The 26,749-nt window shown below is 38.6% G+C and overlaps 1 protein-coding gene across 5 annotated transcripts in view; it reads right to left on the reverse strand.

The window, feature by feature from the left end:
* Window positions 1-244: 244 nt before the first annotated feature.
* Window positions 245-26,749, reverse strand: part of LOC126484333 (alpha-N-acetylglucosaminidase) — a 372,796-nt gene continuing 346,291 nt past the window's right edge. For 2 of the 5 annotated variants that reach the window (XM_050107782.1, XM_050107780.1), the window contains 2 exons: window positions 13,696-13,834; window positions 245-670 (listed from right to left, as the gene is read on the reverse strand). In XM_050107782.1, coding sequence (XP_049963739.1) covers window positions 571-670; window positions 13,696-13,834 — 239 coding nt within the window. In that variant the 3' untranslated portion in view covers window positions 245-570. Of the gene's footprint in view, window positions 671-13,682; window positions 13,835-26,749 lie in introns of all 5 variants that reach the window. The other 3 variants (XM_050107783.1, XM_050107781.1, XM_050107785.1) reach the window with 2 other exon arrangements.

The raw sequence follows: 26,749 nt of genomic DNA on the forward strand, positions 1-26,749 counted from the left end.
ACTGAACACAGACTTACCTCAGTCATCTGCGCTAAACAGTTCCACTTGCAACACCACACACATTTCACAAGGAAATGGCTAATGTGTGAGGAGGAAGAAGAACTTTTGTGCATGTGCAACTGAGTAATCCTATCCAGTAATGTCATATGATCGGAAGTTCTCAAAATACTGCTAATATTGCTTTTCAAATGTTTAATTAAGCTAGCAATTATGCTTACTTTTCTTTTATTAACAACAACTGGATAAATGAATGAAGTTTGCTCTTTGCCAATTATTAGTGCTACCTCTAGAAAACTATAAAAGATCCCATTGTCAAATAAAACAAACATGTTAACTGCCACATCACTGGCACAAAAATTCTGATTCTCTAAGCACACAATATTTGTAGTAAAAAATGTAATGCAATGCTGCACACACTAATTAATGCTTCATACTGCATATAACATTATTCACAATAGAAATGCAAGAAAATTGAATCATATTTGATGCACAGTAACATGTCATTATAAAATTACTATCAACTGGTAGCTGAATTCTCAGCTGCAGTGTACAGCAAAGTTTTTTATCACGTTATTCTTCGATTTGCCATTTATCTGTTTCACGGAATCGCAACATTGAAGTCAATGACTGGAATAATTCTCTCCAGAAGCCTGTCCATATATTGCTGAACCTATAATAAAAAGATAAATCATTATCAGTAAATGTCTTTTATAATGACATAAGATTTTACTTTTGAATAAGAACTTGAAATGTAATAGAGAATATTTTATGTCACTAGAATGAAATTTTCACTCTGCAGTGGAAGTTTCACATCTGCGCACACTCTGCTGAAGAGTGAAAATTTTATTCTGGAAAAACCCCCAGGCTGTGGCTAAGCCATGTTTCTGCAATATCCTTTCATCCAGTGTTGCTAGTTTTAGAAGTTTCACAGGAGAGCTTCTGTGAAGTTTGGAAGGTAGGAGGCAAGGTACAGGAGGAAGTAAAGTTGTGAGGATGGGTTGTGAGTTGCACTGGGGTAACTCAGTTGGTAGAACACTTGCCCGCAAAAGGCAAAAGTCCCGAGTATGAATCTTGGTCCGTTACACAGTTTGTCTGTCTGAAATAAGTACCTGAAACATGTAGAATGGATAAGGGAAATCTATTGCCTAACAAAAACAGAATATTGATGGACTCAAAACGTGCTCCATCAGCACTCTACACTATTTTCTCTCTATATGAAATAAGTGCTTGATGCAGATGAATACATGGAAGAGAAAGAGTGAATTTATCAAAAGTGAGTGTTTCATACAACCTACAGCACATTTTCTTATAATCATTTTCTTTCTGTGCATTTAACCCAGTATCCCTTTGCAACTGTCCATTTCATAATGACTGAGCCTTGGCTTCGAGCTTCTAACGTTGGCATGTAATATGACGCCATTATCATGAAACATCTAATTTTATTTCTTATGTGAGTATTATACAGGGTGTGCATAAAGTCGGGGAACGGGAACACTTTCATTTATTTGTTGCACAAGAACCAAACATTAAACACACATCAGATTCCCCCCCCCCCCCCCCTTCCCCTCCCCATGTATACCGCCACAGCGGAGTTTGGTAATTTGCTGATAGTCAGCACTAGTCGCAAACAAGGCGAGTTCAGGTGCAGAACAAGCTTTCTGTGTGTTGGGAGTTCAACAAAAACAAGTGTGCTACAGCTGTTCAATGTTTAGAACCTACTTGGACATGTTGCAGCAATGGCTGATGCCTCAAATGCAATGGGACTCTCCGTTCATATTTCAGCTGGATGGGGCTCCACCCCATTTTCATTGTGAACTTCATGGGTAGTTGAACATGGAGCTGCAACATTAACTGATCAGCCACACTACAGAAGGGGACAGCTGTTTCATGAAATGACCTCCCTGATCGCCAGATCTCACTCGTGTGACTTTTTTCTATGGGGACACATTAAAGATCTGGTGTATGTACTGCCTCTGCCACGTGATGTAGCAGAGCTCTTGGAGAGAATAAGGGAAGCGACTGCTGCAGTCGACGATGCCATGCTGGGATGGGTATGGCAAGAATTCGATTACCCTGTTGACATCTGCTGGGTCACTCATTGTTCGCATCTCGAATGTTTCTAATAATAATAATAATAATAATAAAAAACCAACTTTCAGAGTTTCTCTTCAAAATGCAATATGTATGACATCTGTACAATGTTTAGTACTTGTGCAGTAAATAATTGAAAGTGTTCCCGGACTTAATGTACACCCTTTATTTTAGTTGTACAGGGGCTACATACGTAGAAATATTTAAGGAACAGCATGCATTTGAGCATATTTTGGTGATTCTCAACTTTGAAGAGACACAGATGACACATGTAATCACGTGAATAATTTCCTTTGCACAGTTAAAATATACCTATTTACAATGGAATTTCATTGTTTTCCAATTAGCTATTTCATCGCAACACTGTCAAATTCAATACAATGTTATTGAGCTTAGCACTGTAGTTACTGCAGTAGAGAAAAAACTGGTGTAAAGCTTGAACTTTTGTTGGCTATATAACATATTATTACTAATGAATATGCCTGTAATCCTCCAACCCCCCCCCTCCCCTTCCCAGGAACAAGCTGCAAAGCAGCAACCTCATCGCCCAATATTATACCAGACTGGAACAGCTGAACATATCCTTGGCCGGGGCTTTCACTACTTATCATCACACATGGAAATGAGGAACACTTTACACACAATCCTTCCCAGCCGTCATGTAGTTGTATCCTTCTGCCCATTCTATGTTACATAAAGCCTACTCCATTTTCATGTCACAGTTACTCCCAACTGCTTGCCACATGGGAGCCCAGGTGCATGGCCTGCCAGACACACCAACCCAGCACATCTTACTTCAGCCTCACCAGCTACTTCCAACTGCTTGCCACATGCGTGCCCAGGTGCATGGCCTACCAGACACACTAACCCAGCACATCTTACTTCAGTCCCATCACAGGTTTATCCCATTCGGCATGACCACCTGTAGCAGGAGCCACATCATATACTAGCTGTGCTACAACTACTGCACAGCATTTCATGTAGGCATGACCACCACCCAACTGTCCACATGAAAGAATGGCCACTGCCAAATGTGGCCATTAGCAAACATGACCATCCACACTGCTAAACACAACACACTCAGTTTCAATGGCTGAGTCACAACCCGTTCCATCTGGATCCTTCCTCCCAACACCCTCCCCTCTCAATTACAGAGGTGGGAACTGTCCTTAAACACATCTTTGGCCGGCCACTGTGGCCGAGCAGTTCTAGATGCTTCAGTCCGAAACCGCGCTGCTGCGACGGTCACAGGTTCAAATCCTACCTTGGGCATGGATGTGTGTAATGTCCTTAGGTTAGTTAGGTTTAAGTAGTTCTAAATCTAGGGGACTGATGACCTAAGATATTAAGTCCCATAGTGCTTAGAGCCATTTTTGAACACATCCTTGAATCCCACAATCCTACTGGCCCCAACTCCACTACTTCCTGTCCCACACAAATCTCCACCCCTGCCTCACAACCCATCCTGCACTCACAGCCTCCTGTGTGTTCTATCTTATCCTTCCAAACCACTCCTACATGTTCCTGTTCACAGTTCCCCCTGCCTGTGGCCAGAACAAGCTCACTTGTGCCACACTCCTATCCAGTGCCTCTCCCTCCAGCTCATCAGTCACCATTTCCCAATCTCCCCCCACCCCTTCCTCAAAAAAAGGGGGTTGCCCTCATTACAGTTGAGCTGTAATCCAGCACAATACTGCCAACCAGACCAGGACAATGCAGATATGCACTTGTATGTGTTTGTATGTATGCTCTATAATTCTGAAGGAGGGTTTGTCTGAAAGCTACAAAATTCCATCTTGTTTATGTATCGATCAATGAGTCAGTGAACTGTTCGGTGAGTTCGTAACATATAAGCTTTCACGGCCGGCATCTTCATTAATTAAAACTAGATGATTACAGAAGATAAAAAAATACCTTTGCAAAATGGAAGCTTACCCTCCTAGACTGGATGGGTTACCTAAGATACACAAGCCCAATGTCCCATTGAGACAGATAGTAAGTGCCATTGGGCCTCCTACTCAAGAGCTGGCTACATATCTTGCTTCTTTGTTGCAACCGTATATAGGTAAAACTGACACTCATATTAAAAATTCCATGCATTTTATCGAAAACCTGAGGGAGATAACAGTTAGTGCAAGTGACATCCTTGTCAGTTTCGATGTAGTATCCTTGTTCACCATGGTCCCTGTTGATGAAGCTCTTTCTTACATAGCTGATATGTTTCCTGCTGATATAATAGCTTTGTTTCGACATTGTCTATCATCAACTTATTTTCAATATAACAACAAGTTTTATGAACAAATTGATGGGGTGGCCATGGGTAGCCCTCTGAGCCCAGCTATTGCTAATCTATTTATGGAATTTTTCGAACAACAATGCTACAGTCAGCCAAAAAAAGCCCTTTGAAATGGTATCGATACGTGGATGACACCTTTGTGATATGGAATCATGCTGAAGAGGAACTAAGTGATTTTTTTGTGCACATAAACAGTTTCAGTCCAAAGATACAATTCACCATGGAGAAAGAGAGTAATGGACAGATGAATTTTTTGGATGTATTGGTTATTAAACGAGCAAATGGGACTTTAGGGCACAAGGTATATAGGAAAGACACGCACACTGATTGTTACCTACATAAGGATTCAAATCATCATCCTAGGCAGAAGAGAGGAGTCATAAAAACTTTAGTGGACAGGGCTAATAACATCTGTGAGCCAATTTATTTGCAAGATGAATTAAGCCAATTGCTAACAGCTTTCAAGAGAAATGGGTACACTGACAATGAGATAGATCGAGCACTCCACCCTAGAAGAAAAGTGTCTGAAAATACACGACAACAACAACCGTAGGTTGGAAAAGTTTATCTTCCATTTATTCATAACATCAACGACTGGGAAAGTTTTGGCAAAGTTTTATGTGGAGACAATCTTTCGACCTACCAAGAAAATTAGTGAAAGTTTAAAATCGGTGAAAGATGCAAGACATCTAAGCGCTCTATATAAGCGGGACCTCCAGCGCCTAGCAGCCAGTAACCGACTCACCTCGGAAGATGTTGCCTGCAGTAGGCAATGAAACATCAGGAAGGAGAAGTAGTTTTATATATGGACCACGGCAATTCAGCCCGGAAGTTTTAATTAATTAATGTTTGGTGAGTAGTTACCTTTACTCCTTAAATTATTTATAATCCCCCCGTTTGTCAGTTAAGTCTTTTGTAAGGCAGTCATGGAAGGCCGTGGTGGAGTGTGAGGTTGTCACTCTAGTGCACTGCAACTGTTGTAATGCACAACAGGTGCCTACTCCACCACCAAAGAGTGGAAACTTTGTTTTCATGTTCCGACAATGCATTACTGCGTACAGTGGCTGTTACACATAGAGGGCAAGAAACTGGCTTTTTAAATGCAGTAAAATGGAAATTGATCATGAAGACTCAATATACAAGAAACTCTCAATACATGAAACGAAAGGTGTTTTGTGTATGCAACAGTGAATCAAAACATGATCTATGATGTGGAACAATGGGATTGAAATAAATTTTCCAGGACAGCGTGATGAATCAGGAAAAGAAAACTACCTTAATCACTTTAACTACTACCTAAGTTTTGCTGTTATTACACTCATTTACTTGAATTAACAATGATTCTGTTGACATGTCAAGACAATGAACACTTTGTGCATATCTGCTGTATTTTGTGATGAATCATCAAATTCCTCCAGACAATTTAGGGAATTTTTTGTAGAGTGAAGTGGTAGAGCTGTCGCATATTATATACCTTAAATGTCTAGTTTATTTTGTTCTAGATAAAGCCCAAATAAGTTCAATGGCACTGAACTCATAGTCTGCCACAAGTGGCCACGTAAGCTAATTTCATTGTCCAGGGTCCACAATACACTCTTCAATTGCAATTCTTGTGAACTAAAGTGCAGCTGTGCGTGTTCCTGTGGACCCGTAAGTTCCTCTAACAATAAGGTGTGGGATTAGAAGAAAGTTCTAGGTTACTGTTTCCCAGTCATTAAATAACAAAATCCTCTTTCTATTTCACAGATAGGTTTTGTGATACCGGATTTCTTGTTTGTGATACAGAGCCTAATCTACAATAATCTTTGGGTAACTTTTGGAGAACACTTCTGAACCCATTCAGCACTGTTCTCAGACTGGTAATCTGCACTGCATTTTTGCCCAATAAAACATATGACACCACTTTACACTAATCCAGATTCATTTCCAATAGCACACATTACTACAGTTTTCTTTCCAGAACAAGGCAATCTTTGAATTTTCAGCTATTCCACGTCTTAAACACTTCCTCAGTGATAATCATACCCATTTCTTTGAAGGTATTTTGTTCCTGCTATTAAAATTTTCTGGAATGATTTGTACCACATCAAGTATCACCTGTGTATTAAATAATACACTCAGTATTTCACCAGTGTTTACAATTTACCACATGAGCTCGTATCTTTCTCCTGCTATTTGATTACATTGCACTGCCCCAAGCTTTTTGTTGAACATTTTGTCCCTGAAGCCCATGCCAATGGGCTGTTCCATTTCAATCAGAAAATTCTTCCATATCAACTTTTTCTAAATCCCCACTACTGTTCGAAATTGTTTTTCCACAAAGAATTGTGGATTTTCCTTCCTATGACCCTGTGAAAACTCATCCACTGCAAAGTTATTCTGTCTACCAGACTTTTTGCTTTTAATATAAAACTTGAAGTTTCTGAATATTCTCTTGAAATTTTATATCATACTTTTGTATACTTTTTTTCTGAGATGATCAGCAGAGTCTATATCTGATAATCACCAAATGACTGTCCACACAAATGAATAGTTATCCTCAAATCGTACCCAAGAGCAAATTTGACCACCAAGTGACAGAACAAGAACTGAACAAACCACGCTCAATGTAAACGCTGCCTCACAGTGTGTGCCACTTCCCACCCCCAACCTCAGCAAAATATTCTGAGTTATATAGATGGGAGTCACTGTTACAACACATCCTTTGATCCTGCAATCTTCTTGGCCTCAATCTTCAGTAGCCCCTGCCCCTGTCCCACACACATCCACCCATATCCCCCATGCCTCCCACTTTATTCCACAAATCAACATCCAGTGTTCTCTCTGGGGTCTGTGCTTCCTCTGTGCTATCACCCAGTCCTTACTCCTTCCCAATTCATTTTTCCTTTCCTTCATGTGTCATGTTCCTATCTTGTTTCATTGATGTCTCTCTCCCTCAGCCAGCACCTTCAGTTCCCTTCGTCCACCCTTTCCCTTCTCTCCTCCTTGTTACTCTCATCCACTCCACTCAAAACAACCCCTCACACCAGTCAGGCTGCAGCATCGGGCTATGTTACCAGTCATGAAAATGTAGATATACATGTGCAGGTGTTGGTTTTTGACAGACAATTATCTCCAAGGGTGGACAATTTCCAAAAGTGTAATGACAGTTTCAACCTTTTTATGTGCTATCAACTGCTCAAGGCCTGAATAATATGGCCACTAACAACCTTTATTCCTTCCATTATTTATTAGATTATGGATGTCTCTACTGACTGAGTGTGGTAAGTTTTTGGGAAGATGAAACCAACAACATTTGTGAAATAAGTCTTTCGTTATGTTTCTTAAAAACAAAACTTTGAAACCATGTTACTTATATAATAACTGTTTTGTGCTGGTTTTTTTTAAAAAAAAATCAGCTCTGGAATAAATAATGTACATAATAAAATGGAATGTCAGATCCCTTAATCGGGCAGGTAGGTTAGAAAATTTAAAAAGGGAAATGGATAGGTTAAAGTTAGATATAGTGGGAATTAGTGAAGTTCGTTGGCAGGAGGAACAAGACTTCTGGTCAGGTGACTACAGGGATATAAACACAAAATCAAATAGGGGTAATGCAGGAGTAGGTTTAATAATGATAGGAAAATAGGAATGCGGGGAAGCTACTACAAACAGCACAGCGAACGCATTGTTGTGGCCAAGACAGATACGAAGCCCACACCTACTACAGTAGTGCAAGTTTATATGCCAACTAGCTCTGCAGATGACGAAGAAATCGAAGAAATGTATGATGAAATAAAAGAAATTATTCAGATAGTGAAGGGAGACGAAAATTTAATAGTCATGGGTGACTGGAATTCGAGTGTAGGAAAAAGGAGAGAAGGCAATGTAATAGGTGAATATGGATTGGGGCTAAGAAATGAAAGAGGAAGCCGCCTGGTAGAATTTTGCACAGAGCACAACATAATCATAGCTAACACTTGGTTTAAGAATCATGAAAGAAGGTTGTACACATGGAAGAACCCTGGAGATACTAAAAGGTATCAGATAGATTATATAATGGTAAGACAGAGATTTAGGAACCAGGTTTTAAATTGTAAGACATTTCCAGGGGCAGATGTGGACTCTGACCAAAATCTATTGGTTATGAACTGTAGATTAAAACTGAAGAAACTGCAAAAAGGTGGGAATTTAAGGAGATGGGAACTGGATAAACTGAAAGAACCAGAGGTTGTACAGAGTTTCAGGGAGAGCATAAAGGAACAATTGACAGGAATGGGGGAAAGAAATACAGTAGAAGAAGAATGGGTAGCTCTGAGGGATGAAGTAGTGAAGGCAGCAGAGGATCAAGTAGGTAAAAAGAAAAGGGCTGGTAGAAATCCTTGGGTAACAGAAGAAATATTAAATTTAATTGATGAAAGGAGAAAATATAAAAATGCAGTAAATGAAGCAGGCAAAAAGGAATACAAACGTCTCAAAAATGAGATCGACAGGAAGTGCAAAATGGCTAAGCAGGGATGGCTAGAGGACAAATTTAAGGATGTAGAGGCTTATCTCACTAGGGGTAAGATAGATACTGCCTACAGGAAAATTAAAGAGACCTTTGGAGATAAGAGAACCACTTGTATGAACATCAAGAGCTCAGATGGAAACCCAGTTCTAAGCAAAGAAGGGAAAGCAGAAAGGTGGAAGGAGTATATCGAGGGTCTATACAGGGAAGATGTTCTGGAGGACAATATTATGGAAATGGAAGAGGATGTAGATGACGATGAAATGGGAGATATGATACTCCATGAAGAGTTTGACAGAGCACTGAAAGACCTGAGTCGGAACAAGGCCCCCGGAGTAGACAACATTCCATTGGAACTACTGACGGCCTTGGGAGAGCCAGTCCTGTCAAAACTCTACCATCTGGTGTGCAAGATGTATGAAACAGGCGAAATACCCTCAGACCTCAAGAAGAATATAATAATTCCAACCCCAAAGAAAGCAGGTGTTGACAGATGTGAAAATTACCGAACAATCAGTTTAATAAGCCACAGCTGCAAGATACTAACACGAATTCTTTATAGACGAATGGAAAAACTAGTAGAAGCCGACCTCCGGGAAGATCAGTTTGGATTCCGTAGAAACACTGGACACGTGAGGCAATACTGACCTTACGACTTATCTTAGAAGAAAGATTAAGGAAAGGCAAACCTACATTTCTAGCATTTGTAGACTTAGAGAAAGCTTTTGACAATGTTGACTGGAATACTCTCTTTCAAATTCTTAAGGTGGCAGGGGTAAAATACAGGGAGCGAAAGGCTATTTACAATTTGTACAGAAACCAGATGGCAGATACAAGAGTCGAGGGGCATGAAAGGGAAGCAGTGGTTGGGAAGGGAGTGAGACAGGGTTGTAGCCTATCCCCGATGTTATTCAATCTGTATATTGAGCAAGCAGTAAAGGAAACAAAAGAAAAATTCGGAGTAGGTGTTAAAATCCATGGAGAAGAAATAAAAACTTTGAGGTTTGCTGATGACATTGTAATCCTGTCCGAGACAGCAAAGGACTTGGAAGAGCAGTTGAATGGAATGGACAGTGTCTTGAAAGGAGGATATAAGATGAACATCAACAAAAGCAAAACGAGGATAATGGAATGTAGTCAAATTAAGTCGGGTGATGCTGAGGGAATTAGATCTGGAAATGAGACACTTAAAGTAGTAAAGGAGTTTTGCTATTTGGGGAGCAAAATAACTGATGATGGTCGAAGTAGAGAGGATATAAAATGTAGACTGGCAATGGTAAGGGAAGCGTTTATCAAGAAGAGAAATTTGTTAACAGCGAGTATAGATTTAAGTGTCAGGAAGTCATTTCTGAAAGTATTTGTATGGAGTGTAGCAATGTATGGAAGTGAAACATGGACGATAAATAGTTTGGACAAGAAGAGAATAGAAGCTTTCGAAATGTGGTGCTACAGAAGAATGTGAAGATTAGATGGGTAGACCACATAACTAATGAGGAAGTATTGAATAGGATTGGGGAGAAGAGAAGTTTGTGGCACAACTTGACCAGAAGAAGGGATCGGTTGGTAGGACATGTTCTGAGGCATCAAGGGATCACCAATTTAGTATTTGAGGGCAGCGTGGAGGGTAAAAATCGTAGAGGGAGATCAAGAGATGAATACACTAAGCAGATTCAGAAGGATGTAGGTTGCAGTAGGTACTGGGAGATGAAGAAGCTCGCACAGGATAGAGTAGCATGGAGAGCTGCATCAAACCAGTCTCAGGACTGAAGACCACAACAACAACAACATAATAAAAGCAAAGACGATTTTCATCTGATGCTACAGATGAACTGTAGTTCAGATAATGAACTCATGAAGGAATAGTAATATTGCTTCTTTAGTTAACATCTCAAGAACTGCCACTGATTCTGATGTATACTGTGAAAAATCTACGCAAATTGCAGTGAACAATACAGAATCAGAGGCAAAGTGAGTGCTTTGTGTTCCTACATAGCACTGACATAGTTTTCATGTTATGAAGAAGAAGAAGAGGAAGGAAGCATTGCCTGCAAGGGTATAGTTCGTAAACTTTTGATCACTCATCCTAGAAATGAGATCTGACATTTTTGACTGTAACTTTTTCTACGAAAACTGAAAAAGTATTTTCAGGTATAACATATGAACCTTGCCAATGATGGGGAGGCTTGCATGCCTTGATGATACGGATGCTGTAGGTGCAACCACAACAGAAGGGTATTTGTTGAGAGGCCAGACAAACCTTTGGTTCCTGAAGAGGGGCACCAGCCTTTTCAGTAGTTGCGGCGGCAACAGTCTGTACGAAACTTCCTGGCAGATTAAGGTAGCGCACTTGCCCGCGAAAGGCAAAGGTCCCGAGTTCGAGTCTCGGTTGGGCACACAGTTTTAATCTGCCAGGAAGTTTCATATCAGCGCACACTCCACTGCAGAGTGAAAATCTCATTCTGGAAACAGTCTGTATGATTGACTGATCTGGCCTTGTAACATCGACCAAAACAGCCTCGCTGTGCTGGTACTGCGAACAGCTGAAAGCAAGGGGAAACTTCAGCCGTAATTTTTCCCGAGGGCATGCACCTTTACTGTATGGTTAAATGATGATGGCGTCCTCTTGGGTAAAATATTCTGGAGGTAAAATAGTTTCCCATTCGGATCTCCCGGCAGGCACTATTCAGGAGGAAGTCGTTATCAGGAGAAACAAAAGTGGCGTTCTATGGATCACAGCGTGAAATGCGAGATCTCTTAATTCAGTAGGTAGGTTACAATATTTAAAAAGGGAAATGGGTAGGTTAAAGTTAGATACAGCGGGAATTAGTGAAGTTCAGTGGCAGGAGGAACAAGACTTCTGGTCAGGTAAATACAGGGTTATAAATAAAAAATCAGATAATGGTAATGCAGGAGTACGTTTAATAATGACTAAAAAGATAGAAACACAGATAAGCTACTACGAACAGCATAGTGAAAGCATTACTGTAGCCGAGATAGATACGAAGCGCACGTCTACCAAGTAGTACAAGTTTATATGCCAACTAGCTCCGCAGATGATGAAGATAATTAAGAATGTATGATGTGATAAAAGAAATTATTAGTTAAGGGAGACAAAAATTTAATAGTCTTGGGGGACTGGATTCGATTGTAGGAAAAGGAAGAGATGGAAAAGCGGTAGATGAATATGGAGTGGGGGTAAGGAATCAAAGAGGAAGTCAGAATATAACTTATAACACTTGGTTTAAGAATCTTGAAAGAAGGTTGTATACGTGGAAGAGGCCTGGAGACACTGGGATGTTTTACATAGATTATATAATTGTAAGACAGAGATTTAGAAACCAAATTTTACACTAAAAGACATTTCCAGGGGCGGCTGCGAACTCTGACCACAATCTACTGATTATGAACTGTGGATCAACACTGAAGAAACTGCAAAAAAAAAAAAAAAATACTAAGGAGATGGGACCTGGATAAGTTAACAGAAGCAGAAGTCGTTGACAATTTCAGAGGGAGCATTAGGCCACAATTGACAAGAACAGAGGAAAGACATACAGTAGAAGAAAAATGGGTAGCTTTGAGAGATTAAATTGTGAAGGCAGCAGAGGATCAAGTAGTGCTAGTAGAAATCCTTGGGTAACAGAAGAGATATTGAATTTAATTGATGAAAGGAGAAAATACAAAAATGCAGTAAATGAAGTAAGTGAAAAGGAATAAAAACATTTCAAAAATGAGATTAATGGGAAGTGCAAAATGGTTAAGCAGGGATGGTTGGAGGACAAATGTAAGGATATAGAAGCAAATATCACGAGGAGTAAGATAGATACGGCCTACAGGAAAATTAAAGAGACCTTTGCAGAAAAAGGAACCACCTGTATGAACATCAAGAGCTCAGATGGGAAACCTGTCCTAAGCAAAAAAGGGAAAGCAGAAAGGTGGAAGGAGTACATAGAGAGTCTATACAATGGTGATGTACTTGAGGGCAATATTGTGGAAATGGAAGAGGACGTAGATGAAGATGAAATGGGAGATATGATACTGGGAGAAGAATTTGACAAAGCACTGAAAGACCAAAGTCGAAACAAGGCCCTGGGAGTAGAAAACATTCCATTAGAACTACTGATAGCCTTGGAAGCTCTTCCATCTGGTGAGCAAGATGTATGAGACACGTGAAACACCTTTAGACTTCAAGAAGAATATAATAATTCCAATCCCAAAGAAAGCAGGTTTGACAGGTGCGAAAATTACCGAACTATCGGCTCAATAAATACTGTTTGCAACATACTAACAAAAATTCTCAACGAACGAATGGAAAAACTAGTAGAAGCCGACCTCAGGGAAGATCAGTTTGGATTCTCCTGTCCTGGAGAAATAATTCCAATCCCAAAGAAAGCAGGTTTGACAGGTGAGAAAATTACCGAACTATCGGTTCAATAAATACTGGTTGCAACATACTAACAAAAATTCTCAACGAACGAATGGAAAAACTAGTAGAAGCCGACCTCAGGGAAGATCAGTTTGGATTCTGTAGAAACACTGGAAGACGCGAGGCAACACTGACCCTACAACTTATCTTAGAAGATCGGTTAAGGAAAGGCAAACCTACGTTTCTAGCATTTGTCGACTTTGAAAAAGCTTTTCACAATATTGGCTGGGGTGGGGGTGATGTTGTACTGAAATATATATTTCCCTCAATTTTTTTGCACGCAATTTGAAATTACAGTCACCTCAGAGAACTTAAAATTCTCACATTCTTTATTTGCAGGCTACATAACATTTTCAATAAAAATACAAAGAACAATATGTCACCTGGCAACTTTACCATTTCAGATACTTCTCGGGCTCCTTGGATTCTTTTTCCAGATCATGGTTCGACTTTTTTTTGTTCTGCAACTTTCTTAGAACTTGTGCACTGTTCCGCCAGCGTGCATGAATCTGTCTTGCTAGGGCAATGCTGTCACCTGCAAGGAATAAAGGCATTCAGTGAGTGGCACAAACAGAGATACACTGTGTATATGTAGAATAAGTAACAACTATTTTGCGGGAGTACCAAAAGAGAATGGCAGATTAGCCATATTATGAATAGCACATAAATGTTGTATATTTTACAGCAATAATTTAAAAACACTGATGACTGGTATTGAGCTGCACTATTTAGGAGTATCCTTCCATCTAGTCCTGGAGAACACAAGGATAAAAACATGGGATATTGAGCATCAAGAATGACAGATCCTCCATTTTGTAGTAGATACAACAGAAATTAAAGCACAAGATGGAGTTAGCCCTTTTCCAAAATGCCATTTTCTTGAGATACTACGGGCATACCCGTTGTTCAGTTACATTTCTGAGTTACATAGCAGCTCACAGCTGCTTACAGTCTGACTTGCTGTTGTATTATTTGTGTGGAGGAATTCTACATGGAATAAATTTGTTTTCCTTCAGTATCTCGAAACATTCATTTTGGTACTTAGCCCCTTTTGAATTTGCAGTCTTCATTTATTGACAGTTTTCCAAAATGTCCTAATAAAGCATCCTGTGTTCTTTGGGTGAATATGGCATCATTCTTAAAAGGTCGTTCTTCTTCTCTCATGGTAAGCACTGGCAGTTGTCAACTTACTTTAGCTTCATAGTTTCTGCTGTAACATTGTCCACCAGTGTAGCTTCAGGCCAGCAGGTTAACAATCTATCATTGTAAGTATGTAATGTTGGCTGTTGGATGATGGCAATGGACCAATGATGTTGATGTTGAGGTGACTGAAATGGACCATTGTGATAGGGAGGCTCCCTATCGATGCTTGCATGTGGCGGTGTATGTTGCTGCATTGGCATTTAAGACAACACCTTGCCCATTTGCGGCAGTCTTTCTGTGTACCCGGCCACACGTAATGATTAGTCACTAGGTAGGTTGTCAATGGAATACCAAGGTGGCACAAGTTATGTAGAATACTGAAGGTAAGTGGTAGGAACGGTCGTGGTTTTGATGTTGCAATGTCCACAATACAGCCTGACATCACTCGTTGGAATTTGGATAAGTTGCAGATCCAACACCGATTTTCCTGCTGATAAAAGTCCTTGTAGTTTCTGAGCCGACTGTGGAACAACGGTAAGCTTGACGTAATCAACTGTGCTAGAAATGCTTTCAACCCGAGACAAACAATCAGCCACTACACTGTCAATGCTGGAAATGTGCCAAACATGTGTAACGAATTGTGAGCTGAACATAAGCCGATTTTGTTGCCTAGGTGAACAGTTTGTGTGGTTCTGGGGAAAGGCGTAAGTTAGCGGTTTGTGATCATTGAAGATAATAAAGTCTCTAGCTTCCAGGTGAGGTCTGAAGTATTTGATAGGCTTATAAACGGCCACAAGTTCTCCATCATAGGCACTCCACATTTTTTTGAGGGTAATAGTCTGAATGAGAAAAACACAAGTGGTTGCCATATGCCACTACACTGTTGTTGCAATGTTGCACCAATCGCCATCTGGCTAGCATTAACCACTCATGCCAAAGGTGCAGTGGCTCAGGGCGTTCCAGTAGTGCAGCATCTGCAATGTTCTTTTTGGCCACTTCAGATGCCACACACACGCTATGAGTTCAAGCTATAGGCAGGTTACCCTTGTTCTCTGGGCCGGTGAGTGCTACAATTAACGGTTCCTGTGACTTGGCCAAGTGTGGCAAGTGATGGCGATAAAAATTTAACATACCAAGGATTCAATTCAATTTCTTGGCCATATTTCAGCATGAAATCCGTAATATAGCTTCCACCTTCTCTGGCAGTGGTAGCAATCCTGCTGCTGTTATTCTATTCCCTAGGAAATCCTCTTGGGGCTGGCCAAAGACACATTTGGTGGTGTTCAGGATGACGCCGTAGTGGTCCAACTGCTTACCACTTCAGTTAAATGCTGTCAATGTTGCTCTGCTGATGATAAAAAAACTAAAATCTGTCCACGAAAGCGAAAGCAAACGTTAGACCTTGTAGCACTGACTCAATGAAGCATTGCCATGTCTGACCAGCATTCCTGAGTCCACAAGTCATAAATTTGCTATCAAACAGGCCAACAGGACTGATGATTGTCGTCTTGGGAATGTCTTGTTCAGCTACATGGATGTGTGTATGCTTTTGCACAGTCCAGGATGTTAGAAATAACTGCACCACTCAATACATAGTTATAGTCACGTAACAATGGCCTGGGTATCCACCCAGTATTGTTCTGGCATTTGGGGTTCTGTAGTCATCACAATGCCGCCTTGCACTACCCTTTATCGGGATCAAGTGTAGCAGTGAGGACCAGGGGCTGTTGGAAGGCTGCATTACACATTCACAAATTGCACTGTCAAACTCCGCTTTCGCAATTTTAAAATGATCTGGAGCCAAACATCATGATCTGCAAGATGTGGGGGGACTGTTGGGCATCTCTATGTAGTGGACAGGTGCTCCAGGGGGTCGTGTCAGAGCCGGTAATCCATTCAGCAACTCTGCATACTCGCCGTACACCACTTGCATTACTTTGTAGTATGAATGGCTGTATTCTGCTGAAATCCGGATACTGTCAAGCCTATGGTGCTGTCAACTAGGCATGAGTACTTGATGGCTGGCAGTAGATTATAATAGGAGAGGAAGTCCACTCCAATGATAGGTTCGGTGATGTCTGCAATGCTATAATCCCACATGAAGGCTTGGTGTAAACTCAGGTCTAGTTGCATGCGCAGTGTGCCATACGTTGTTATGACTGAGTTGTCTGCAGGGGACAGACAGAAGAACATGGGTGGTTGCTTCCCGTGCAACATAGTCCACGGGTAAATAGACAAATTGAATCCAGTGTCTATGAAATATTTCAAGCTGGACCGTCGATCACTAACAAACAGGAGTGGGAACACTGATCGGCAATCTGAGGAGGAGCCTACTTCTGACTGCCATTGTCATTTGGGTTAGAATAGGGGGGGGCTGTGCATCTACAAGCTTGCTTTCTGAATTTCCGGTGATACCAGCAGATAATTTTCTGTTCAGGTTCAGTTGTGGAAGAGGTCGTCCATGACCTGCTGCACAAGCATTGGCAGTATCAATTCCAGCTTCTGTCATTGCTTGGGTCATATCAAGATAACAGTTTGTTACTGGTAATCTGTTATGTCAATGGATCTACCTTGGCCACCACAGCGTCATAACCTGTGTGTGAAACATTTGCCAGTGCAATGATTGCACCGACAGGAGCCAGTGACACTGCATCCTGGGTTTTATTCGCCAACTCTGCTACTACGTCCAAGGATGTGTCAGACTCGACGCTATAATTGCTTTGACAGGTGGTGACAAATGACTGCTCTATACTGCATGCAGTAAGCTGTCCAGAAAGGTTCCCAAGTCTACTTTGCTTCTTAGGTGCTGCAAGTACTGCAAAGGCTTTCTGTCCCCAATACCTTTCCAAGTGAGAACTTGACAGATTCAATCTTCCTGCAATGCTTACACTATAGAAAAATCTGGCCTCTACCTGTGCAATCCACAAAGCTGGATTGTATGGCCACGAAGTTGGTAGTCTTACAGCCAATCATCACATGGTGGGGTTCAGATCAGTCACTTTGCAAAACTCTTCTGTAAATGCTCGTTAATCCAATGATACTATGCAAGTTAATCATGTCGGTGTCACCACTTTGTCAGTACAAGCTGAGCAGATTGTTGTTCGGGCATTAGAACCTGCATCTACTTATTATGACATAACCACACTACACAAAAACTCTTTCGAAGAATATTAACGTTAGCTTTATTGATCACAGCCACAGAAGCCGGTGAAAAATATACAACTTGTTTGATCATTCCGAGCTTGCAATTGAAAATAACTTAACATGAAGGGGGAAAAAAAAACATCAGAGTTATCTCGGAACTATGCATGAACTAACTACCAGCATGAAAGATATATATAAAAAAAAAGTGTAATCAAAGAATAACAAAAGCAAAACTCAGCACCTCTGGTGGCTGGTGCAAAATGTTTGACGACACAATTATTTCTAAACACAAGCACACGACACAGGCAATACAACACTACATAACTGTGCAATTTTGCCACATCCAGAAATGAGATATTTATGGTCAACACATTCAAAAATACAAGACACTAGAAACATGTACATGAATAGAAGAATTTTGTTTTTATTTTGGATTTTTGGTGAAGAAGTTGTCATTCCATACACTCAGTTCTTTCTTCAGGGTGATGCTAGGTACTTGACTGAGAAGTGCAAATAAACGAGATGCGATTTCATTGCCTGCCCTGCCACCTTCCATCGCATTCCACATACACACTGTTGGATCACCAGTGTCATGCATATTATGTACACGGAAACTGTGAAATGATAGTTGCCACAGAGAGATTATATATGAATGTGTAAGAAAAGGTAGAACATACACTGTTGGAGGTCTATGGACAGTGCGCAAGTATCACTGTTTGGTAATGTTGCAACAAGTGCATCAGTTCTCCACCACTCTCTTACTTACACTTTCACAATGTCTCTTCATTGCTTTTGGACCATCACAGTATTCTGACTCACAATGAATCATAACTTCACCCATCTTCATTAACAAATGTCAACTGATGAACAGCAGAGTACCAGTGGTAGAACATGGACTTGGTGCATATCGACGTTCCTCATAGGTTAGAGGCCATCTACGAGCGACCATAGAAAACTAACAGGAGGACATATGGACATCATTCCTCTTGTCAGGTAATGGCTTGAAACATACCTCCTATTGACAGCAAAATCTTGTTTTTCACAAAATGGTCCAAGTCATTTCTAGTCTTCAATTGCAGATTACTCTTACAAATAAAGGAGAATGTAAGCAAGAAAACAGAAGACAGTAAACTAAAGTAGAGTACTCTTTGGTGACAAACTATACAGTGGTCTAAGACACAATTTCCAGTACAAGAACTTAAGCTAAAGTTGTCAGTAGATTCTTAATAAGTGGGAAAAGAGCAGCTGAAAAAGGTATAGACACTTTCTTATTCTCAGTGGGCAAAATTACCCTTAAACAGCAGAACAATCACAATTGTCAATGACATGGTGATGCCCCAAAAAGAAAGTAAGGAAATTACTGCATAAAATACAAGGGAATGGAATACATTGGAAATGTGGCCCCTAATTGAAAAATGTTACAACAATCTCTCCACAACAAAAAGATTCCAGATAATTCCCCAATTCAGATTACCAGGAAAATAGTGTGAAGGGGAAGAGGTGATCATGAGAAGAAGATTGAAACACTAATGAGAGGGTAGCATTCTACAAGATGGAGCATGGGATATCTGAAATATTAATGTGGTACACAAGTAAGAAAAGGAATATAATGACATACTACATGTAGTTGCAGTCACTGAAGTAAAGTGGAAATGAGATAACAGTATCAGATAAGAATAATATCAGGTAATATCAACTGCATCAGAAAACAGTGTAACAGGATTAAGGATTATTTACAAACAGGAAGGTAGAATAAAGAGTGAGTCACTGCCGATAGTTCAGTGCTCTCTTAAATCAAAACCAAACCAACACCAATAATTATAGTTCATGCGTTGTGATGTTATTTATCACTCCGGAAGACTGATGTGTAACCCTACATCTATCTTGGCAACGAAGTGTGCATACAAGCTATAACTGATACAAATGTCTTTGGTGTAATTATGCTGGGGATGATTCGTGAAGAAACAGTATAAGAGTGTAAAATTTGATTCATGTCAGTCTCATGTTAGACCTGGAGAGAATAAGATATGTTATGTGCTTTTATTAAGAAAGCCTTGTACAGAAGAATTGAGTGTATTGTTATTGAAGAAAATATGGAGAATATCTTTGAAGAAACTCCTTGTATGTATTTTCAAGAATTTGATGTTATATTAAAGCATCTTACTTCTAGCATTACTCCACACCGCAAGAGGACAAGAAGAAAGAATTTACAATGCCATGGTCACACTGTTCAATAACAAAAGCTCAATTCTGTGTCCTGCTGAGAAGACGCAAAACAATTAATGCTGATAAAGAATGTTAACAACAACAGGAGGCTGGGAATTAATCATGAAGAAATTACAACTTTAAATGAATATTTACTGAAAAGTTATCATTGTTGTCAGTGATAACTGGGTAAAAAACAATGTTAAGAAGAAGTATGTAGCTAAATACAAGCATGGAAAGTCAAGCTTTTAAGGAATAATTTTGATTATAAGCAACAATCAAATTTATTTGCAAAAGATACGCCACAGAAGATTATGAAGTTGTTGAATGGAGAATTGTAATTGTAAAATTGTAACTGTTTTAACTATGTGTGAGTGCTGACTTGAATGGGAAAAATATTGATGCCTCTGGCAGATTTAAAGGCTCGGGGTGGTGAGTTAACTACTGAATTAAATGTGAAAGTAAAGGCTCAAGGGTGTTAAAATTTGAACAAGCTATTACTGAAACAAATGTCAAGTTAAATATGACAAAGATCAAGATAGACCTGTGCCATTAAAATCTAGAAATAAATAATAGAATCTCCAAATTACAATCTGAAATTTCTACTTGAACAAGGGAGTTACATTCTGATATTACTGAGTGATGGGAATTGGAGAGGAAAGAGGTTAACGAACAATTTAAACAGATCAAAGATATCATGGAGCAGGAGTCTACTGACACTACAATCAGACTAAATGTTTTAGAGCGACAGAATGACTCAGGCATAGCTGAAGTCTCAGGCTCTACTCTTACAATATTCCAGAAGCACATTAGTGATTTAACTGAACTACTAATACAGGAAAAGACTGAATCATCTATTGATATACCTCATTTGTCAGATGAAACACACGATAAAAGGAGAAATTCCGAAGGTTTTGGGATGAATTAGCTACAACAACAAAAGAATTTTATAATAAACAAGCATAAATAAAACTGTGGGTTCCCTACAAAAGCTCTAGAAAAACTTTGTTTAAAGAATGGGACAAACCTTTGTAAACAACCGTCAAAATTTGAACCTGAATGGATATTTCATCCTACATACCTCTTCGGGGTAATTTCTAAATAACTGCCAAACAGTGTGGTGATTCCGGTGATTCCAAGAAGATTCATGTTGTCCTTAGTTATTTAGAAGGCAAGTGGGTGAACGGGGAACAGCCCATTCTCGTGAATTTTCTTCTTGGGGTGATTTTCAAGACAAATTTAAAAAGAAGTACTGGTCATCTCAAGAAAAGTTAGCAACTGAATTATTAGACCCTAGGTAATATAATATTAGTTGGGGTAGCTGTAGGAAGTATACAGAATGGCATGCAGCAAAGTCCAATATATATAAGTCATTTAATAAAAGTGTTAGTACATAAATTGCACTACCATGTATGAAAGGAAATATAGTATTCATTTTGAGAATGAAAACATGGTCCAGGTAGACTGTCTCCTTTTTAACTATCTATGTGATTGGCCAATTCCAACCTTTGGTCTTTTTCAGACACCTGTAATATGTTCAAAAATGGCAACATTGGTTTATGCATCAACTGTCTACAACCTATGACAAGTATACTTTATAATTCAAGTTACTTACATATCTTAAGATTCCAGCTTCATTTTGCATTATAATAAGTTGCTGGTAAATGTGGGCAGGGATTGATTGATTGATTTCTTTATTAATCCATGTAACAATTTAGATTGTGTGGATTTCGTCAGCAAAATCATATACAATACAATATACCTACAATTTATACACATAAAATTAATATTTACACACATTTCTAAAGTATCTTACATTAGTTTTATATCCTTATGTAATTTTCTTATAGTACTGTACAATTCTGGATTTCATATTATAATTATTTCCTCATGTATTACAATGCAGGCTACTTTAATTACGCTACATGTTTTAATTCAGATAATCCGTTACTGCGTAATAACCTTTATTTAATAAAAAATTTTTTAGTTTTGTTTTGAACTGTCCAATTGTGTCAATATCTTTTATATTTTGGGGTAATTTATTATATCATTTAGCGGCATTGTACAACAAGCTCTGCTGAGTTTCAACTTTATTTTTCCTCTCTAGATGCGGATTGGATTGGTTTCTAGTTTCATAGCTGTGTACTAAAGAATTTTTAACACAGCAGTCAATATTTTGTTTTACATACATAATACTTTGAAAAATGTATTCACAGGGGACAGTTAGGGTTTCCAGCTTTTGGAAATGTTCAAGGCAGTGAGCCCTACTGCCACTCCAGCTTATTATATGAATTGCTCTTTTCTGTAATTTGAAAACTATTTGAATATTTTTACTCTTGACTCCCCAAAATACTATTCCATAAGTAATAACAGAGTGGATATAAGAAAAATATACAGATCCGACACATGTAGTATCACACACTGCACTCAGAATTCTAAGAGCATAGCATGCTATAGCGATTCTGTTAGTATTTTAATATGTTCTTCCCACTTTAACTGACTGTCAACATGCTTACCAAGAAATTTTGTGTAGTCTACACATTCTATAGTTTCATCGTTTAACTTAAAAAAAGTTGTTATAGTGTGGTTTTTTGCAGACAGAGAAGTTAACAGTTTTTGTTTCTTTAAAATTTAGTGTTAGTTTATTATTGGATGCCCACTCACGTACACTGTTTAGTGTTTGTTCGGCTTTTTCTTTCAGTGCATCTGGTGATTTGTCACTGATTAGAACATTTGAGTCATCAGCAAACAATATTGTTTGCCCATGCTTGATGCTCTGTGGGAAGTCATTTATGTAAAAGAGGAATAGTATTGGGCCAAGGACACTACCCTGTGGGACACCTATATTTACATAATTTGGGTCTGAAGTATACTTTACAATATAGTTTGAGCAATTTGAAATATGTGAGATTTCAGTTATCTGTCTTCTATTTTTTAGATATGACTGGAACCACTTTTTCAAAATCTAACTTATTTAACAATATTTTGTGGTCTATTGTATCAAACACTTTAGTTAGATCAAGAAATGTGCCTGTTGTGTAGTTCCCTTTATCTAGTGCTTCTAGAATGTGTTTTGTGAGGTGTGCTGTTGCTGATTCTGTGCTTTTCCCTGATCGAAATCCAAACTGGTCAACAGAATGTAAGTTGTATTTATTTAAATAATTCATTAGCCTATCTTTCATAATAGTTTCTAATATTTTTGCAAAGCATGAGAGTAGAGAAACTGGCCTATAATTTTCAATTTTTCCTGCATCACCTTTTTTGAAGAGAGGTAGTAATTTAGCATATTTTAAATATTCTGGAAAGTAGCCCTGCCTGAAATATTGAATTATAATATCAACTAAAGGTGGAAATAGGCTCTTGATACAGTCCTTAATTATAAAAATGGGGATTTCATCCAGACCAGCTGAGTTTTTGTTTTTCAGTTTGCTGACTGCTTTGTAGACTTCTTCCTGTGTTGTAGGGAATAACACCACTGAGTATGATACACCATTATTTGGCTTTTTGACCTGAGGGGCTGTTAGAAAATTTTCCTGTAATTTTATTCCTATGCTACTAAAATAATTATTTATATAGTTTGCCAAATATATTGGGTCTTTTATTAGAGTCCCTTCCTCTTTGATTTTCAAGTTTGACAGATTCATTTTCCTGGTACCAGTTTCCTGCTTTACAATCTTCCCATCCTGCCTTATTTTTGTTTTCAGCAGAGAGCACCAGTTTGGAGTTATGAGCTCTCTTTGCTGCAAGCAATATTTTCCTATATCTTTTATAAAACAGTGAGAAAGCAGGATTAGTTTGGCTGTGTTTAGTGGAGCTCAGGTACTTAAGTGTTTCAGAAGATTTTTTGATGCCTTTCGTGACCCACTTGTTTTTTCCTGCTGTTGATAATGGACATAACACTTTAAGAAATGTTTCTTCAAAATTTAATTTAAACAATGTCATGAAATTTTTGAATTTGTCATTTGCATCCACCTCTGAGTATACTGAGTCCCATGTTTGTCCTGCTATCTGTTTCGCAAAGTCATATCTATTTGTTTAGAAAAAAATCGTCTGTAAATATGCATTTTCTTTGTTTCTTCTGGAGCCACTTTTATATTAATGATTTGACCTGAGTGATCAGATAATCCTAGCTCAGCTACCACCATCTCACAGTTTTCTTTGGCTAAATCTGTTAATACCTGATCAACAGCTGTCTGAGTATTTTGTTGTTCTTGTTGCACTGTTAACCATTGGAACTAGATTGAAACTTTGAGCAAGACTCATTACTGAGTTCCATGTAGCATCAGGATTCAGTTTATCTACATTTAGGTCTCCACATATGAAAATGTGGTTCTTTGGAGTGGATATCTTGTCAAGAACATGATTAAGTTTGGAGAAAAAGATGTTGAAGTCTCCACTAGGAGATCTGTATATACATAAGATGATCAAATTCCTACACCTGTATTGGTCCCTGATTTCAACTGCTGCCAGTTCAAAATGTTGCTCTTCACTGATTACACCTAAATCGCTTCTGGTCTTATATTGATAATTTTGTTTTACATAAATACAACACCCTCCACACTTCATAGAAGGCCTACAGTATGCACACGCTAAATTATAAGACTGCAAGACTAATTGATTAATTTCAGCCTCATTGCACCAATGCTCAGTGGGACAAACAACTGAGCACTCTGTAGACTCCAGCTCCACTTCTAGCTGTTGGGTCTTATTTGCTAGGGAACATATATGTTGGTGAATAATTTTTGCCAACGCTATTTGCATTCCCACTTTTTTCGTCTTAATGTCGTTCTGTATTGGTTCAACTGCTTCCTTATTACGATCACACTCATGTTTTTTGTTGGCATTCTTGGATAGTCACCCCCTGCAGACTGTATTAGTTTCCCCTATTTTTTATAATTTTACATAAGTCCAGGAGCATTTTGCTGAAAGTCATTGCACCTAGTCTGTTTAGGTGCAGGCCATCCCTACCAAGACATTTGTCGTCGAGAAATTTATTTGGGTCAACAAATACAACACCAAGTTCGCCGCAGTGTTCCCTGATGCCAGAGTTTATTTTGTTTATATATGCGTTACTCACTGATCTTCTTTGAAGAATTCCGTTGATAACAATTCTGGAGCTGGTAAACAAACCTTTGGCTGACCGAATTACATTACAAATATCATTTATGAATTCTTCTTGTCTGCTGCTTCTAATCTTACTCCTGTGCTTCCATGGCACAAAAATGACACACTCTTGTAAATGGTAACGTCCATTAGCCGACACAAACAGAAAGGTTCATCGTATAGTCAGAGCTGTTATGATGCAACCAAAGATGTTTATAAACCTACCTGTGGATGGTCAATAACATTAGTAAACTACTGGCACCATATTCACTAGCATATTATGTTGATTATTCACACATATTATCTTATTAAAAGTTGTGTATCAAAACCCATACATCATATGTAATATTAATACATCATATGGTACATTAGAACCCATAACAGATTATATACATATAAGACGATCTTTTTTTAACACTTGTTATAATAAAACTAGAAAATCATAGTTAGCTTACACCTTGTCAGTATCATAATTTCACAATATACTGCATTATATCTATTAGAACCTACAGGTGCTATGTGAAGGGAAAGGGACCAACTACACAACTTAATGTGAAATGGAAGTACAGTTTTGAGGAAAATGGTCTCATATAGAGCTCATACTTTTAGGTCTTATGGTACCAGCTGATTCATAGGTCATGTGCCATGTACACATGAAACATTCATTGTTATGTTGACACCACTAGAAAATAAACCAGACATCCTTAGGTGGCATGTCAGTCATACAAAAAACTACAATCTCCATTACTAAATTATTAACAGGAGGAACAGATTGATTTAAACCAACATAAATATTTATTCACAATATACTAAGTTGAAATTCCAATAATATTACATACATAAAATATCCAAATTTCACACAGAGCTGCCTAGTGTTATAAGACCTACATATATGAGCTCTAAAAGAGTACCATTTTCCTCAAAACTGTAACTACTACTTCCACTTCACGTTATGTTGTACAGCTGGACCCTTCTCCTTCACATAGCACATGTATGTTCCAACAGTTGTAACGCAATATATTGTGGAATAACTAAATTGACATAGTGTAAGTTAACTGTGGTTTTCTAGTTTTATTATAACAGTGTACAAAAGATAAAGTGAAAAACAGCTGTCTAGCACATATTATATAATCTCTTACTGGTTCTAATGTACCATGTGTTGTATTTGTCACTACATCATTATTGTTTTATTTTATAGACTGACTGGCACCAAATCTATTATAGTCTCAACTGTGTACTGTAATTTCTAATATTACATGTGGTACGACATATGATGTGTACAGTTCAGTCCACTACTTTTAATAAAATAATGCATGTGAGAATAACCAACATAATATGCCAGTGAATATGGTGGCAGTATTTTACCTAAAGTTATCAACCATCCATAGGTAGGTTTACAAAGATCTTTGATTATATCATAACAGCTGTGACTGTACTACGAAATGACATCTTTATGTTTGTGTCGGCTAATAGACATAACCATGTACAATAGTGTATTGTTTTTGTGCCACATACACACAGAGGTAGGATATATTTCTATCCACATATACCAGCAATATATTATAATGTAAAATGAAGCTGGAAGCTTAAGATATGTAAGTAACTTGGGTTACAAAGTATACTTATATGTGAGAGCTTGTAGACAATTGATGTATAAACCAGTGTAATCATTTTTGAACGTTATTACAGCTGCTTGAAAATGACCAGAGTTTGAAATTGGACAATGACATTGATAACTAAAAGAATACAGCCTGCCTGGACCATGTTTTCATTTTCAAAACAAGTTTCAGCCATGTACTCCCACAAAAATAAAACTTTAAAATGTTAAGATATGGTACTGTGGATGAGCAAATGT

Source organism: Schistocerca serialis, chromosome 6, assembly GCF_023864345.2.
Source record: "Schistocerca serialis cubense isolate TAMUIC-IGC-003099 chromosome 6, iqSchSeri2.2, whole genome shotgun sequence".
NCBI classification, from domain to species: Eukaryota; Metazoa; Arthropoda; class Insecta; order Orthoptera; family Acrididae; genus Schistocerca; species Schistocerca serialis.